The sequence below is a fragment of the Xylaria bambusicola genome (assembly GCF_022495145.1).
Source record: "Xylaria bambusicola strain CBS 139988 unplaced genomic scaffold F5B22scaffold_12, whole genome shotgun sequence".
NCBI classification, from domain to species: domain Eukaryota; kingdom Fungi; phylum Ascomycota; class Sordariomycetes; order Xylariales; family Xylariaceae; genus Xylaria; species Xylaria bambusicola.
In genome coordinates this window covers 350283-366430 of record NW_025953565.1, presented here as the reverse complement: position 1 = coordinate 366430, position 16148 = coordinate 350283, and the positions used below count along the sequence as shown (strand labels likewise).

Sequence of the window (16148 nt, the reverse complement as noted above, 5' to 3'; positions counted from 1 at the left end):
GGCATTCCTTATCTAAGCCTTTGGCAATATCAAAGTCGTAGGAATAACTCGCATTGTGAGAACACTGGTGAAGCACTAGCAATGATGCAACTTTTTATCAAATTGAAATCATCTAAATTTATCAGCAGCATGATGCGCAGAAAGGGTATCTATGAACAGTATTTTGAACGAGCCATCTTGAAAAAGGGGCAACAGCTCGTTAGATTTAGAACAGTGATCCCCAGACACCCAATGTCCAGTTATTCGGCTGGACTGTTTGACCTCGCATCAACCCAGTAGGTCCCATGCTCTGTCTCTGTCCGGCCTTGACATCCACCTCACTTGGTCGAGATGCCCCATTGACGCCTTGTGACAACCATATATCTCTGTCTATGTTTGCCAGTGCCGGGATCTTCATCTGTGTCGCCAGACTCCCTCCGCACCACGGCCCAAGAGAGTCGATGGCCCGGAGTTGACCTTGGACCGAAGGCTTGTAGTTTCGTTCTCGTTTAATGAGATTCTCCACCTGATCGACCTCTTGGGGTACATCTGCGGCCTTGACCTGCGGCTCAGTCGCTTCTCCGCCAGCGCTCGTCGTGTCCGGATGTACAACAACGGGTATAGCGCTGTCACTGCCTTGACGGCTAGCATCACGGTGGAGCTTTTGGTTGGCCTTAAACTGGTTTACCACTTTGCCTCTGATTGGATCCCAGCCTTGCTCTTCTGCTAGATTTGAGACTTCATCAAAGATGCGACCTTTGAGTCCCGGGACTGATGAACATCCTCCGGTAAAAATAATCCGCGACATACAAATAGCACGCACATCTAGAGGTAACTGAAGCAACGCTCGATAGACAAGGAGATGTACTGGAAGCTCGTGATCATCAAAGCATGACGGAGAGAGTCGCGTTTCGAAGAAAGTATTTTCACACGGTTCGGCTAACTGCGAAAATGGTATTTCTACCGTTTTAGGGGGCTTGCACGAGCCAAGGGTGATGGTTATGGGAGAGTGATCCTCAGTCGGTGGGATCTCCTCTTCCGACTCCTCTTCGTGTTCGTGGACCGTAGGTAAACCTTCTTCAGCAGTCTTTTGGGGTGGCTGTCTTGCGGCTCTCCTACACCACAGCATACGAATAGCAACCTCCTCGCACTCCTCGAAGCTAACGGCGTCATCCCCGAGCTTATCTTCATTTCGTTCGGCGCGTGCCGTGGGTGGATGTCCGTGGGCTGCTTGTAATAAGAACTCATATGTCTCTTCTACGAGGAATTTGCCAGCTCGGATAGTCCTCCAGCTTTGCACCTCACGGTATTCATAGACAGCAGTAACGGTGGTTTCGTGCCAGCCCAGATCTATCACCATGGCCGACCGAGTGCCGGCCGAGAACGCCGTCATAACAGGCGATGAAAGCAGGGATATAGTGGGAGCCTGGAAGTGGTGGAATATGGTGTCGAGGGTTGATGATAGCAAAGGGATCGGCAATGTTGGAGGCAAGATCAAGGTCACCCTCCTCGATTTCGAATCGACTAGCAAGTATCTGCGGGAATGATTGTATTAGTTTAGCAACATAGCCATCACAGCAGGTTAGCAATGCGCCCACCTACTTGAAGAAAGCATCTCTCAGCTCTCGTTCCAGCTTGTCGCCGATCAGACCAAGGTCTTGACCTCTGGTCTCTAGGGTCCATAGCTCATGGTCAGCACCCCATGGCTTTCCAGAAGCTCTACCGCGCCATCGGCTCGCGAAGTCGGGCTCCCACACGCGGAAGTCGCCGGTGCGTCTCTGCTGATCCGGACCAAAGGCGACGATCCTCTTCGGGGCGGCGTCACCAGCGAAGCCGATACGTAGCTTTCGGGAACCAAGTTCGATGACAATGGGGTCGTCGTCGATTCGCGAGCTGCTGGAGGGAGAACCGAAGGTTGAGGATATGGGCCGTGCCGGGGTTTGGGGAGGGCCGGGTGCGGAAGTCGACTGGGCTCCGGCGCGAATGCTAGATACCGTCCGATGTGGGAGCGATGCCAGGCCCGCATTAGACGACATTATCAAGATTGCCTATCTATTTCTCGTCTCGCATTCTGGCACCAAGACTACCGATATACCGAAGTGGCCTGAAGGTGAATAGGTACCTAATTACGCTGATCCAAATACCCTAGCAACTGGAAATATCTGGTCCGGTAGCATGTACCTAGGTACTGCAAAGAGATCGGGAGGCGGAATCCAACCATTCCTCGCCTTCAGTGGTGCTAAAAATGCAGTGAAGCGAAGTATGGTACTTATTCCAGTAGCGATAGCTTGGTAGATAATCCCTGCAAGTGCATGCATGGTTGCCAGTGGATACGGGCCGGGGACAAGCTAGCCGAGAGTCAATACCTACTGATACAGCACCCAAAATGGCCACTGGACAGACACTAGACAAGCACATGTGAATGATCCAACAATTTGCTCGAAAAAGCTTCAACTACCTACACGAAACGAATATGCCCTGATTATAGTATAGATCCTGCCTAGAGCTGTAAATTGCTGTCTACTCCCTTTGCCCATGTCTTGCCTCAGGTAGCTTTAGACTTCGGGTAGTGTGCGTCATCAAAATGGGGATTAAAGGGTAAGATATATCACTCCAAATATCGAGCGTTAATATTGACATTCCATCACAGTATCTACAAGGAGATCGGCCCGGGGAAGCGTGTATCCCTGACCAAACTCGCTGTTGAAAAACTCGAGGAATCAGGCCGGCCCTTGCGAATTGCCATAGATATCTCTATATGGCAGTTTCAAGTCCAAGCCGCGAGAGGTAAGATGAAAAGCATAGATACTCATTCATGTAAATATCTGGGTGGTTCATTGATTGACACGAAAATACATAGGTGGCTCGAACCCTGCCATTCGCACACTCTTTTACAGGTTGTTGCGTCTTCTTGGCTTATCGATTCAGCCCATTTTCGTATTTGATGGGCCCAACAAGCCAACCTTCAAGCGAAACAAGCGCTCTGGCCGAGGCGATGGCGTGGCAACTGCCATGGCGAAGCGCTTAATACGGCTGTTCGGCTTTATAGTCCATGACGCACCAGGCGAGGCCGAGGCGGAATGCGCGCTATTGCAGCAAAACGGCATTGTAGATGCTGTGCTGAGTGAGGACGTCGACACCATAATGTTCGGCTGTACTCGGACGCTGCGAAATTGGTCGGCGGAGGGCACCAAGGGGGCGAAAACGCCAACGCATGTTTCCGTATATGACAGCCAGGAGCTTGTTGATGGTGCCTCGGGTCTGGACCGCGAAGGCATGGTTCTTGTGGCCCTGATGAGCGGTGGCGACTATCTTCCCGAGGGAATACCTGGCGCCGGCGTTAAGCTGGCTTGCGAGGCTGCTAGAGCAGGGTTTGGCAAATCGCTTTGTCAAATCAAGAGGTCCAATACCTCAGAATTAGCTAGCTGGAAAGAGTGGTTGACATACGAATTACGACATAATGAAAGCGGTTTCTTCAGAACACGGCACAAAGCTTTGAACATTCCTGATGATTTTCCAAATATGGATATACTTCGATACTACACTCATCCCGTGGTATCAACGATAGCGACACTAGATCAGTTGAAACAGCAAACGTGGGACAAACCTATTGATGTCCAGGGGCTTCGGGAGTTCGTACGTGAAACTTTTGACTGGAGTTACCGGATAGGAGCGGTGAAGTTTATCAGGGTTTTGGCACCATGCCTCTTGGTACGCAAAATGATGCAACAAAAACCCGGCACAAGTACAGCTTCTGGAGAATCAGGACAGGGGCCATCTGGCTTGGTCAAGGCCATCTCAACCAGGCGAGCCCATTTCAGTACAGACGCTACCCCAGAGTTGCGTCTATCATTTATACCATCTGACATCGTCGGCTACAATTTCCAGGAGGAGCCTGACGAAGTAATAGATTTTGGGCGTGATGGCCTAGCCCTTAATAGCGATGACGAAATAGAGGATATAGCCGGGGAGGTAGGCGATGCTGATTCTACATCGAAACCAGGTCCAAGGAAACCGTTCAGTCCCACGGAGTCAGATCTATTATGGGTACCGGAAACAATAGCCCGGGCTGGTATACCCTCAATGGTTGAGGAATGGGAGGAAGCACAGCGTGTAAAGGCTATATCTCGATCTAAACCGAAGGCTTCAAGGAACAAGGCTAAAACAGGAGCAATAGCAGCAGGATCACTAGATAAATTCGTCAGGATCACGAAGAATATTGGGCCGCAGACGGCGGCGGCCAAGCGGCCAACTCAGCCACCAGTGAGCCTAGGTTCATCACCTGTTCGGGCTCACCCACCACTGGACTCCCTCCGGGCCTCATCCCAGAGTACTCAACCATTCTTTACATCAAGTCAGGAGACACAGAAATCTCGACCAGTGAGACCTAGTAAGCTACCCACATCTAAGCCGTCGCGATCCGAAAGGAAACCTCCAGGAGGCCCCAAGGCGGACGCCAACACCAACCCTTGGACCATTGCCAGCTCACAAGGGACACCCAGGCTCACCAAATCTACAACATCATCATCAACCAAGGCTTCCGAACCGATTCTCATATCCTCTAGCCCGCCTTCGTCGCCTCCCGAGAATATTTCTTCCTCTATGAATTATACCAAGGGCATATATAACGACACTAGGGCGGACCCTTTTTCAATGCAGCCAGTAGGCCCGAGGAAAAGGCGATCACTGACCCCTATAGTAGACGAGGTCGATGTCTCGAGTCGTAGGAGCGCCAGAGACTCGAGTCCCACACCATCTCCCGCAATGAAACCACAGCGCAAACTAGCCCGCACAGAGTCATTACCCATTGACTCGAGCCCGCGTCGTCCAGAGCGACGAACGACAAGAGGACTCGCACGAGCACAAACTGTCGCAGTCGAGATTCTACCGTCCGATTCCGAGGACGGGGAAGAACACAATGGCGACGAGGATGATTTCGAGCTACCACCTCTCAGCAGTCTAATCAACAAACTCCCCGCCAGCAAAAAGACTCCAATAGAGACTCCAACTCCCACCTCTTCACCTTCTACAAAACCCACCGGGAACGCACAGACACAACAAAAAGACAAGCCGAAACAAACAACCCTAAAAGAATCCCTCAACATCACGAGGACGACAAAACTCTACATGCCCCGCAAAAGCCAGCCAGGATTCTTCCGCGAGATCGACGTCGACGTCGCCGAAGCCGACGCCCTCAAGGGAGAATTCATCGCCGCCGCAGCCGCTTCTTCGGGCGGGAGACGGCTGGGGGTGTGGAGGCAGAGCGATGTCTCTTGTATCGATCTCACGGGCGAAGATTAAGTCCTTAATCAGCGTGATTGAGATATACAAAAAGGTTATATACTTATATATAAGCCGACGGGGGTTGGGAGGGGGGTCTTGGAACGGCGACAATTTTGGTATTCAAAAAACAGCATCTATCTAGCATTTGCACTTGCATTATCCATTGATAGTGTTAACAGGAGGGGTAGAAGCGTTACATAGATATATAAAATGCATACTCATTTATTGTTGAAATATACTCGTAGTTATATCTATACCTAACATGTGTATATATGTACATATGTAGACATATCTATCTCCCCCGTTCTATTACCAGCACATGATCGAGGAAATACACAAAATCCAACCCATCTTGCTCCGAAGGTCCGTAAAGCCAATTATATCCCCATCCATAGATCCCACGCAACGGACTCATCACATAACAATCAATGCATTTCACCCAAGGAAATGAAAACGGGCAGGCCAAATAAGTCTATAAATATATATCTCCCACACTCATCCTTTCCCTCCCCCTCTCTCTCCTCTTTCTCTCCTCTGTCTTCCCCTCACACCCAGTTCACATATAAAAGGCTCATATTTAGTAATTTGGTATCTATCTGACAATCCTTCCTTCCCTGCTACACACGAAAAACAACACTCCCACATTCTCACTACCACCATCACTTCCCACTACCACAACAACATCAACTAACAAATCGCGTCAAACAAGCAAAAGATCATCAACAAACACATATGATAAATAAAAAAAAGGGTATCGTATCCACGCAATCCATCCAACCAACCAATGCCATCAACCACATAAGTTTAGTCAAGTCGTCGTCGTTGTTGTTGTTATGGGGAAAAGGAAAGAGAGAGAGAGAAAAGAAGAATAAGTGAGGGACAGAAAAACAACAGAAACAAACATGAAAGATAGAAGAATGAGAGAAAATCATCCCCTGAATACCAACTTCTCTCTCCCCACCTAGCATCCGTCATACATCATGGCATGATATAATTTTCTCATCGTCAACAGAGGCGAAAAAGCGAGACAAGGGAGACGAATGAGGAGGACATTGCCATGCCATGCCACACTAAACCACATCTGACGCCGCATTCCTACAGATTTCTATACGTAAGATAGAAATGCGAAGCACCATCATCCTCGTCGTCCTCTGAACACAACATGCAGTTATTATCATCATCATCTCATCTCTGATCATCATCAAAATCCTCAATTCATCATGATATCATCGCTGATCCTGTTCATTTGCATCTTTCCTTTCCTTTCCTTTCCCAAGGTTATCCGCTACTGTTCGCTTTTCGTCTCTCGTCTTTTTTCTTATTCCTCGGAGTTCCAGGGTAGATCTCTTCCCTGCACCTCGATACAGGTGAGATAGTTCGTTGTGCCAGCAGCAGGTCCGGCCGTGCCGTTCACGACCCTATCGAGTTCGAGCTCCAGCCTGGTTCCCATGAGGGGGCGGACGACCTCTCGTGCCGCGCATTTGAGCTCGTCGATGCGCTTCTCGAATCGCCTTAGATTATCGCGCGTGTACAGTTCGGGCGTGAGTTTGAGGAAACGCTTGCACTCATCGTGGCCCAAATATCCAGCGCCCGTTGCTGATCCTAGCGTACGATATGTACGACCGACGTTCTCTAGCGTGGGGACAGTTGCTCTACCTAAAGTCGTATTAACCGTTGATGGCGGCGGGGCTCTCCCGCCAGCGTCACGGGTAGAATGGCTTGAAGCATGGTGTCTTGAACTAAATGAAGAGGATGACTGCCGGACTGGTGGAGGAGGTATGGGCGGCGGACTTGTGCTATCGGCTAGCCACTGCCGGAATAGAGACACGGCAAGCCAGTCAAGGTACGAATTCTGTGGGCTTACGCGCTCACCGCGAGAGGTTGTGAGACTGAGTCTGAATAACTGACCCTCGGTACGGCTGACAGTTTCCTCGAGTTCCTCTACCTTGTCTTCAATGATATCTAACACAATCTCCGGAAATGAGGTGCGAATGGTATGCTCGTTAGCCGGCCACTGCCCGACAATGTGAATCAACGCCTCTTGAAAAATGACTTTGCTACGACTGAGATATCCCAGACGTAGATAGCTGACCGGGTATCTTGCAATCTGCTTCCATAGCCGGCCTTGAAACTGCAGGAGATGATGATCGACCCGAGGCCCAACAACAGCGAGAGCATCGTATTGATCTGCGAGCCTCAGCAGCGATTTGCACTGAACGTAGGCATCGGGTATGCTGATGGAGTCGAGCACTGGTGGGTAGTTGTAAAAGATGCGGAAAAGGTTGTCATAATCGCGCAATAAGTCGGCATCGATCTGCGAGAGAGGTTGCGCGATTTGAGATTCTGGTTTCGGGGCTGAAAGTGATAGGTTCGCGACGGAACGGAAGAAGGAATTCGTCGAGTGCATGCGTGAGTGGTCTCCTTTATTTCGCGGTACGTTCAAACTAGATGAATTATTTCCACCGCCGAAGAGTGAGGTTGAGGTCGCAGATGGTTTTTGATTATTTGTTTGATTGCTTGCATTAGCTTCCCTCTGCACCAGCATTGGTATGTCGTCTCTATCCACGCCTGCGTCTAGCTCGTAACGCCATCGCCTCCTCGGTATGGGTGATGTCGCGCCCTGTCTAGTAGCTACCTCACTCTCGGTGGTACTGCCGGTGTCCTCTCCAATCCTTGACAGCTCTCTGGACGATGGTTCCGGGAGTGGTGGTAGCACAGTAGCTTTGGACCATTCCTGGCTGGTGCTCGCCTCGAAGAAGCCCGAGCATCTCGTCAAGGTATGCCTGTGCAGCAAGTACCGATTCTCCCTTCCACCGGCAGCTATTATAATCTCAACATCGCCGGAGTAGCTGAAGACAGGAAACTCGTTCTGAGGCACATAGGAAGCGCCGCCGGCGTGCGACCGGTTATACCGCTTGCTGCGGGACGATGCATGTGGGCGGGAGGCGGAGCGAGAAGAGACAACGGAGGAAGGCCCGCGAAGGGCAAGGGAGGAGTGGTTATACTCGGGTTGTGAGACCATGAATACGGAATATTAATAGATTATCAGGTAACGCTGGAGTGCTGGAGTGCTGAAGTAGAGGAAAGGCCGAGAATGAAGCTATTATCGGCGTATCGGCGTGCAACGCAGGTGGCCTCGACCGGGGTCTATAATAAGAAGTGACAAGACTTGATTCGCACGAAGCCGTACATATACAGGGTTAGGGGCTCCAGCTGGGATGAGAAACGAGGACGAAACGAGGACGAAAAGAAGAATGAGGGAGGTCGGGCAGGCGGTGGTTGCGGTGTCGACACCGTCGCGTGCACGACCAGCGTGTAGAGACGGGATTGCTCGAATGGATTGGTTGTGAGGGTACCTGTCGCCCCGTCACCCCTGCCACTCCAGTGTTTCTAATATACTTAACGCTCCGACGGCGAGCCGATGATGAGCGAGTAGTGTGTGAGGGGCAGCTCTGGGGCAGCTCTGGGGCAGTTCTGGGGCAGTTCTGGGGCAGTTCTGGGGCAGTTCTGGGGCAGTTCTGGGGCAGTTCTGGGGCAGTTCTGGGGCAGTTCTGGGGCGGCTCACTGGGTTTACTGGTCAGCAGATGTGGCTTACTTATGTACCAGGTTTCTGTGCCGGGATAGGTAGAGCAAGTATGGAGGTATGATGTAGCGTGGAAGAAAAGGTGTAAGTAGCATCTGAAGATCCTTCACTCAACCCATCGCGGAGAAGACTTCCCACTCCCACTACACAGACAGTCCGCAGGTATCCTCAGCGATGGATGGATGGATATGCTAGCCAGGACCAGGTAGGTAAATACCTACTTAAGTAGCGTACCGCGCTACGGTACACACACGACCGATTGATGAACGCAGTTCGCTCAGCCACCCGAGACAGACGGGTATGGACGGTAAGGTGTTCTTCAGAGGGACGGAGTGGGGAAGCAGATTCAAGATCATCGCCTTGGGCCATGAGTAGGTATAACAGTAGAGAAGGAAAGGGGAAAATATTCTACGCACAGATATCGAAGGGAGCCCAGTTGGGCTTTGAGCTTTATTAAAGCTGCAGCCTTCTCCCGCTTCTGCTTTCTGCTTCGTGTTTGGGGCCGTGGTGATGAGCGAAGCGGCCTGCTGCAGCTTTGACTTTTGGCTCTTGCAGGGTCGAGTGAGGCTGTGCGCTCAGATCTTCGCCACAAGTTTCTTTTTGCGTGCGTGCGAGTGGTGGAAGGGCCGCAGGTAACCTGTAGGGATCTCGGGGGATCACTGGAAGCAATGCCTCGGTGCAGCCGTCTCCGGTACGGTAGGTAGGTATCTGAAGTGAGTGAAATCCTTGCTCTTTAGAGAGATAGAAAGACAACAGTTAGCGATACCAATACGTCATAACCTGTCGCTGACTGACTTCCTTCTATTTTCGATTCAACTGATGGACATCTTTGAAAGAGGAACAAGTGTCGCTATATAAGGAATAGAAGTGCGAGTCAAGGAATTCAGAGTTGTCTTATCATCGTCAGTCAGTCATTCTGCATTTAACAGAAGACCAGATATGCATAATGCGCAAAACCAAGTCTTTATTTTATGTTTCTATATTTACACTTAACTACCGGTATATGTACATATAAACACAATCCAATTCCTGCATCGTGTTCGACATAAAAATCTAGTCGCGCGTCGACGCGTCGTCGCTCACTCACTCACATGCACCAGTATTGGAAGCTGATTGTACTAAAGGTCACACACACACACACTCTCTCTCTCTCTCTCACTTTTAGTGTGCTTGGCTCAAGTGGTGTCCTAGGCTCCCTGAGGTTAGGCCGTTTGCACCATGAGCTCTCTGTATGCAACGATTGGCCTTGAAGAAAACGCCGACACCCTATCAAGTACTAGCGATGGCTATTCTTCGCTCAAGCCCCTTGAAAGCTCAATCCTGTGAAACGTTTGAGGAGTGCTACAAGTCTGGCAGTCGACAAATGCCCAGCTCAACCATTCCAGCCAGATAGATATGAGCCACTTGTTATTCAGATATGTAAATGCCGTCCTTGCATCTGGCAGCCTCTGATTGTACTGTTATTTAGGCAAGGGAACAATTCACCTTCACTAGTCTTATCATCTATCCATATCATAGGCAGGCGTGCGACGACTTCCCAATATGGTGGAGACATGCAGCTCATAACGTGGCCCAATTGTTGCCCAACCCTTCAAGCATTCATAACATAAAAAGGCAGCTCTGCCCAGTCAATCCTACGTTGGCTGAGAATGCCGCGTGCACTCTAGCATCAATGGCATGGAAAAGAGACTTTTCAAAAGAAATAATCCGCATTGTATCGGGATAGATTACTACTATCGTACAAGCTAAGTCCGTAAGCCCGATGAGTAACCCCCAGATTCCCGATCCGTTTTGATTGCTCCAATTCCCACCTTGGGATAAAGTTGTAAAAGACAGTTAAGAGAAAAGAAATGCCGAAAAAATCGATACGGGCTCACATGCACCGCCAAATGCTCCTCATAGCAACGCCGTCATAACCACGCCGAGACACACCTAAGTCAACTTTGGGTCACTTGTCTAGCTCATGTCCATCTCCACAGATACTGGCACTTGGGGCGAAGGCATGTCGATAGGTCGCGGGGATTCTGCAGCCGTCATGACCTCGAGACCCTCAAAGACTGGGGGTGTCGACTTCAAGTTGAGAAGAGCTTGGTCAACATTCCTGCTGACAAGCTGGCCCTGGCGCAAGTCTTCGGCGAATAAGAAAAAGCCTTCGGAAGCCTCGACAAGATAGGATTGAAGCCCTTTGCTTTCTAATCGGATTTGAGCATTGGTCACAGGGAAGTGGTTCTCGATGTAGCGCGACCAGCCACGAGCCGCAGCCTGGATATGTTCATCTTCGCTTATGCGACGCCACCCAATGCCGAGATGAAGTGTAAAGTTGTCGACGATAGGCTGGGTGCTGGCATCTGTGGAAAGACCAGGCGTAGATACCGCAGGGGCGGTGTCGCGAACAGGGCTAGTCCGCCTCGCTTGGGTCTCGGCGCTAGAAAGCGATACAGAGTTCATATCCAATCGTTGAGATTTGTGACTGCGGAGAGATGGTCGTGCTTGCTGATTGATAGCTCGAGCCTCTTCATTCTTGCGTTTCTCGTCTGCGGCGGCTTTTTCCTCGAGCCAGGTTCCGGATTGACTACCAGCGCTTGCGACATACGATGATGGTGACTTGATGAGCACCATGCCTTCGCCATAAACCCACTCGTCTTCTGGTTCTTTGACGGGTTCGATAGTCTGGAGCTTGGCTTCCTCGACATCAAGATTGACGCCGGCTTCATCTCTGGAGCGCTTGCGGCCGGCCGTTGACGAGGTGCCATTGCTGTTGGACATGTATGATGAGGGTCCCAAGGAATGGACATGGCTAAGTGGAGAGGACTGGTGTGAAAAGGGAGGCATGGCAAACGCGCCGTGAGGCGCACTTGGGGCCATGGTGAGGACAGGAGAAGAGGTGCGTTCGAAGTATGACATTTTGACCTGTTGACACTAGATTCAGGTGAGATATCAATAACAGTGCTAGAGGTTAAGGGGTTAGGAATATGGGTGACCGGGTAAGTATGCTGGGAGGAAGGAGTCAACTGATGCTGATCAAGCTCAACGATCACGGCGGCTGAGAGAAAGGTGTATCGGTGGAGGGCAGGACCAATTGCGTGGAACAGCTGGATGGAGGAGACGGTGAGATCTGTGTCGACGACGGCAACTTGACGAATGCGAAGTCCCAAGCCGCAGGGTGGCAATGGCCGGTGATGGAAGGGACAACAAGGTTGAGGTTGTATGTCAGTGTTGAACGAGACGGGTATAAAGTGAAGAGATGGTAGGGGAGTATAGGAGTATATGAGTATGGATGTATGTGTAAGTGTAGGAGAGGATGGTGATGTGGGAAGGGAATGGGAGAGGAGGGAAGACGGGAAGACGGGAGGAATGGTGTGGGAGGAAGTGAATATTAAGGACGAGCAGTGAACGGGTAGGTCAGGTCAGGTAGGATGTGTGTGGATGGGGATGGGGGCATGTTGGTGTGTGTGTGTGAGTGTGAGAGAAGAATGGGCGACGGGCGATGGGAGATGGGAGAGCAGGATGCAGCAAGAGGCGGCGGATGTCGAGCAGGCAAAGCAAGCAGCCGTACTGTAAGTAGTCTGTAGGTACGAAGTAGGTTGGTAGGTACCTACACATAGTACTTTGTAGTGTAGGAACTTCGCATGTGCAGCTCGATGGGACGCGCGAGGATGGGACAAGCCCAGGATCACCTCCGTTAGAAGTGGTCGCAGCTGCTACGCTAAGTAGAGAGTACCTATCTTCACATACAGTTTCGATGACCAATTGAGGTTCCTGGATACATTGGTACGTAGTAAGGCAGGCAGAGAGGCAGGTCTGGGAGAGGCACAAAGCGGACGGACCACTCAAGCCCTCCAGCGAGCCAATCAGCGAGCATGAGGCGGCAACTGGGGCAGACACAGAGGCACAGCAGGCATGACAGTGCGTAGGAGACTGAATCAATCGACATACGGTAACCCGCACTGTACTTGCATCTGCCTGACTCGTCTCTGTCCGCCCACAACGCCCCCCCCGGGCGTGTTTCTATGGAGCAAGACTTGCTCCAAAAGGCCCTTTCCACAAGAGGACTAGTCGCTCTTGTGTGAGACCAGGCTTGCCCAGAGTCTGCCCAGAGAGTCCGAGCCTCCAAAAGGGCCAGACTATCCTCCACTAAGTACATAAGTACATGTATATCCAATACTACCGGGATACAGTCAATACTACTCCGTATTGCATGACATTTTATCTATTCAATACCTACTGTATGTACGTTGTGGACGAGTCAACATATTCTGTCGTAATAGTACAGTACTAGCAGATTTGAACCAGAATCAGGTAACCCGCTGCATGTGAGAGCCCAGTATTACCATATCAAGTATGACTAAGTTCCGTTCACCTACTACGTACACTACAAAGGTGTCTTACACAGCGTCTCATCCAAGTTGCCCCCTCACGTTATCACAGCCAGCCTGTGACTGATGCATAAATGATTATGCAATATAGGGTTGGTATAGGTGGTATCTGGCCTGCCGTGTGAGCAGTAAGGTGCTAGTAACGGGACAGATCATTTAGTACGACCTCAAGACAACTCCCTCGGAAGACTGAGTTACCTACCTACCTGGCTCGCCTGGATTATATTAGGACGCATATACGCATCTAGTGTACTGTTGTACCCGTAGCACTGTCAGCACTGGGAAACGAATAAACGAATCAGCGGCGTTTGGGGCGTTATGCAGAGCATCCCATATGGCAACACCACGGCCAACGACAATCGCCGTCTTAGCAGAGACATGATTCGTCCAAAAGGATCCATAGTCAGGGTGGGGAGGAAGTCTCCAGTCTGCCCAGGTCCCTTCGTCTTGGCGAATCTGGGGCCAAGAGATAATAACATATGATTGGTCATGACGCCCGGACCGGAAAAATCCGACTGGAGATCATCGTGGGCTCTTTGTCCCCCAGTCAACACACGATGCCGTCATCCACTAGTACTATTGAGGAAAAGTTCTGCGAATAGCTAGCTATCGTTGAGTCCCCACTCACCGGAATGGACCCCAACTCTCTCTGAGAGTAAAGTCTTGGTTGCTGAGTGGGGACAAGGGCTCGTCTTCGCCGGAGGGTGAGACGGATATGACGGGCAGAGACGGGAGACAAAAAAATAAGGCTACTTAAAACGGAATAGAAACCTGAAATCCTTTGCTCCGATCCGGTTGCTATGGTATCAACTATTTCCGGCCATGCCAAATGAGCAGAGAAAAGTTCTTTAATAATGGCCTTAGTAATAATGGTCTGATCATTTCTTGGAACTGTTCCTGGCAGGTCTTGGTTCAATGATTAATATTGTTTGTTCTACAGAGGAATTCCGACCTGTTGATGGATACTTACACTTCAGACGGGGATTTCTATGACATCAATTCGACACTCATTGGGATGGTGTGGTGAGTATACGCCGATTATGTGAAATAACTATGTATACTTCCAATGTCCTTCCTTCATTGTCTGCCGTAAACAAGCTCTTTCGGTTATACTTCAGCCTGCCATATGGCTAAGAGGAACCTTCGTCATTCAGCTGAGATGCGTCGTGCTGAAGCCTCGTGTCGTCCGAGTTCTCTATACCTCCGTAGAGACCTTGAAATCCCGGCGTTGCCAGGACCGATGGGCTCTGGGTGTCGCGCTGCCTAAGTTGACTGATAGTAGGGCGCTGAGCGGACCGTCTCATACCAACGGGCCGCGCGGGAACCGTGGAAAACCCATGCAAACGACTCTGGTGACGTGTCTCGGGCAGGTTCATCGGCGTCTGAGGCTGTAAAGAAGCTGGAAGAGAATCATCGTAAACTTCGAACCTGGCTGTGTCCACGATCGTGCCGTCGGACTCGTCCCTTCTTGGTGGCTGTGAGGTGGATTCTGTTGCCACTTGTCGTGCGGTTGGTGTCGGAGAACTATGTCTGGGGAAGCGAACGATCGACTCGACAAACCTTGCAGCAGAGCTAAAAATTCGTGCTCCCGTACTGCTTGGCTATTAAGCATTTAGCTGTGTTGTTGCTAAGCTACGAATAGAGATGGACCTACCTGTGGAGGCTCGTCTTGAGTTGACTGAGCCGACCGCCGTAGGGCTGGCCGTCTTGTTGGAGTTGGCAAATCATATGTGACGCTCTCCCGCGCTGGGGTGGCCACACGCATCTGTTCAGTCATGTCGGTCAATACCTCTCGTACAACACGTAGAACGTAACGCAGACGCACCGATGGAAGAGACTGGACATCAGATACTACACGCCGTTCTAATGAAAATGGGGGTGGGAGAGATATTGGTAGGAAAACATCCTGGGTCAACTGTGGCCCCACCGAGTAGTTTGATACCCGGCTCAGCGATGAGCTGGACTCGGTCGGGTTGACGCTTCCTATAGAATCTCCATTCTCTGGGGGACGTCGTGGAGGGCAGGACAGCAGCTTACGGTCTTCGCTGTGCTCTACCAACTTGGTTTTAGATGGTCTGGGGGTTATGGTTTGGCGTGTCTGCTCAGGTGCAGATTTCTCTGACTCAAGACCATCCTGCGCAGGAGCTTGAGATCGTAGCCTATATGGAAGTTGTCCGAAAGCATCGTCTTTGGCAAGATACTTCTTGAACCGACGGCGCCGCTCAAACTCCTTGACTTCTGTTATGGTTAAGGAGATAGTAGTCGGCGGTAATCGCAGCATCTCGCAATGACGTTCAAGCAGCTTATACTGGCAATGCAAATATTCACGGGGACAAGTTGTCTCGCTATTCTGCGAGAAATCAAAGAATGTTACCAAGAAGCCTCATCTAATCGACTTTAGCAGTGAGCTCAATTCGAGGGTATTCAGACGGAGAATCCTTGACATGATTGATTCATTCAAGTTCTATTACAAGCTAGGACATGGCTTCCTCAAGCATGTCCATAGCCTGGGATAAACAGTCATTCAACAGAAAATGGAAGTTTGGACCGGATGTAATGTATACGGCATGCACTGTTCCTTCGACCCGAGACATTATGTATTAAAGTGGCTTCCGTTTCTCATTATACACCGTCATGAGAGGTTACAACCGATGTAGAGTGCCGTTTGTTGCCAAGAGTGCGCGGCAGCAGTTTAGTAATAAGCAAGCAATTGCCTCTCTGTTTACCCTCCACATCATGGTCGTGTTCTGTTTGCGATATTTCTCCCTTACCCAGACAACGTGAGCAGCTACCCATTAAATAGTATATGTAGTTGTACAAACTATCAAGTTGTTGAGTCGGACTTCGCTAAGAACGGCCCAAACACAATGTTACTATTAAGGCTGAAGGTGGTTTCGAGTAGCAGAGGCACCAAGGAGTATTTTTGA

At 50.4% G+C, this 16148-nt stretch overlaps 5 protein-coding genes across 5 annotated transcripts; 1 reads left to right on the top strand and 4 right to left on the bottom strand.

The window, feature by feature from the left end:
* Positions 1–2208, bottom strand: F5B22DRAFT_599311 (actin-domain-containing protein). Its single transcript, XM_047974450.1, has 2 exons — positions 1582–2208; positions 1–1514 (listed from the first exon to the last, which is right to left on the bottom strand). The coding sequence occupies exons 1-2, from the start codon at positions 2013–2015 to the stop codon at positions 206–208; spliced, it is 1743 nt and encodes a 580-aa protein (XP_047832576.1). The 5' UTR covers positions 2016–2208; the 3' UTR covers positions 1–205.
* Positions 2209–2384: 176 nt separating this feature from the next.
* Positions 2385–5477, top strand: F5B22DRAFT_599309 (uncharacterized protein). Its single transcript, XM_047974449.1, has 3 exons — positions 2385–2577; positions 2630–2766; positions 2840–5477. The coding sequence occupies exons 1-3, from the start codon at positions 2564–2566 to the stop codon at positions 5278–5280; spliced, it is 2592 nt and encodes an 863-aa protein (XP_047832575.1). The 5' UTR covers positions 2385–2563; the 3' UTR covers positions 5281–5477.
* A 1103-nt stretch (positions 5478–6580) lies between these two features.
* On the bottom strand, positions 6581–8284 carry F5B22DRAFT_644776 (uncharacterized protein; the record flags this gene model as incomplete). The annotated part of the gene is made up of 1 exon (XM_047978483.1): positions 6581–8284. The coding sequence occupies one exon, from the start codon at positions 8282–8284 to the stop codon at positions 6581–6583; it is 1704 nt and encodes a 567-aa protein (XP_047832574.1).
* Positions 8285–10801: 2517 nt separating this feature from the next.
* Positions 10802–11749, bottom strand: F5B22DRAFT_644775 (uncharacterized protein; the record flags this gene model as incomplete). The annotated part of the gene is made up of 1 exon (XM_047978482.1): positions 10802–11749. The coding sequence occupies one exon, from the start codon at positions 11747–11749 to the stop codon at positions 10802–10804; it is 948 nt and encodes a 315-aa protein (XP_047832573.1).
* Positions 11750–13941: 2192 nt separating this feature from the next.
* F5B22DRAFT_653961 (uncharacterized protein) lies at positions 13942–15502 on the bottom strand (the record flags this gene model as incomplete). The annotated part of the gene is made up of 2 exons (XM_047979761.1): positions 13942–14822; positions 14876–15502. The coding sequence occupies 2 exons, from the start codon at positions 15500–15502 to the stop codon at positions 14352–14354; spliced, it is 1098 nt and encodes a 365-aa protein (XP_047832572.1). The 3' UTR covers positions 13942–14351.
* Between the last annotated feature and the right edge of the window lie 646 nt (positions 15503–16148).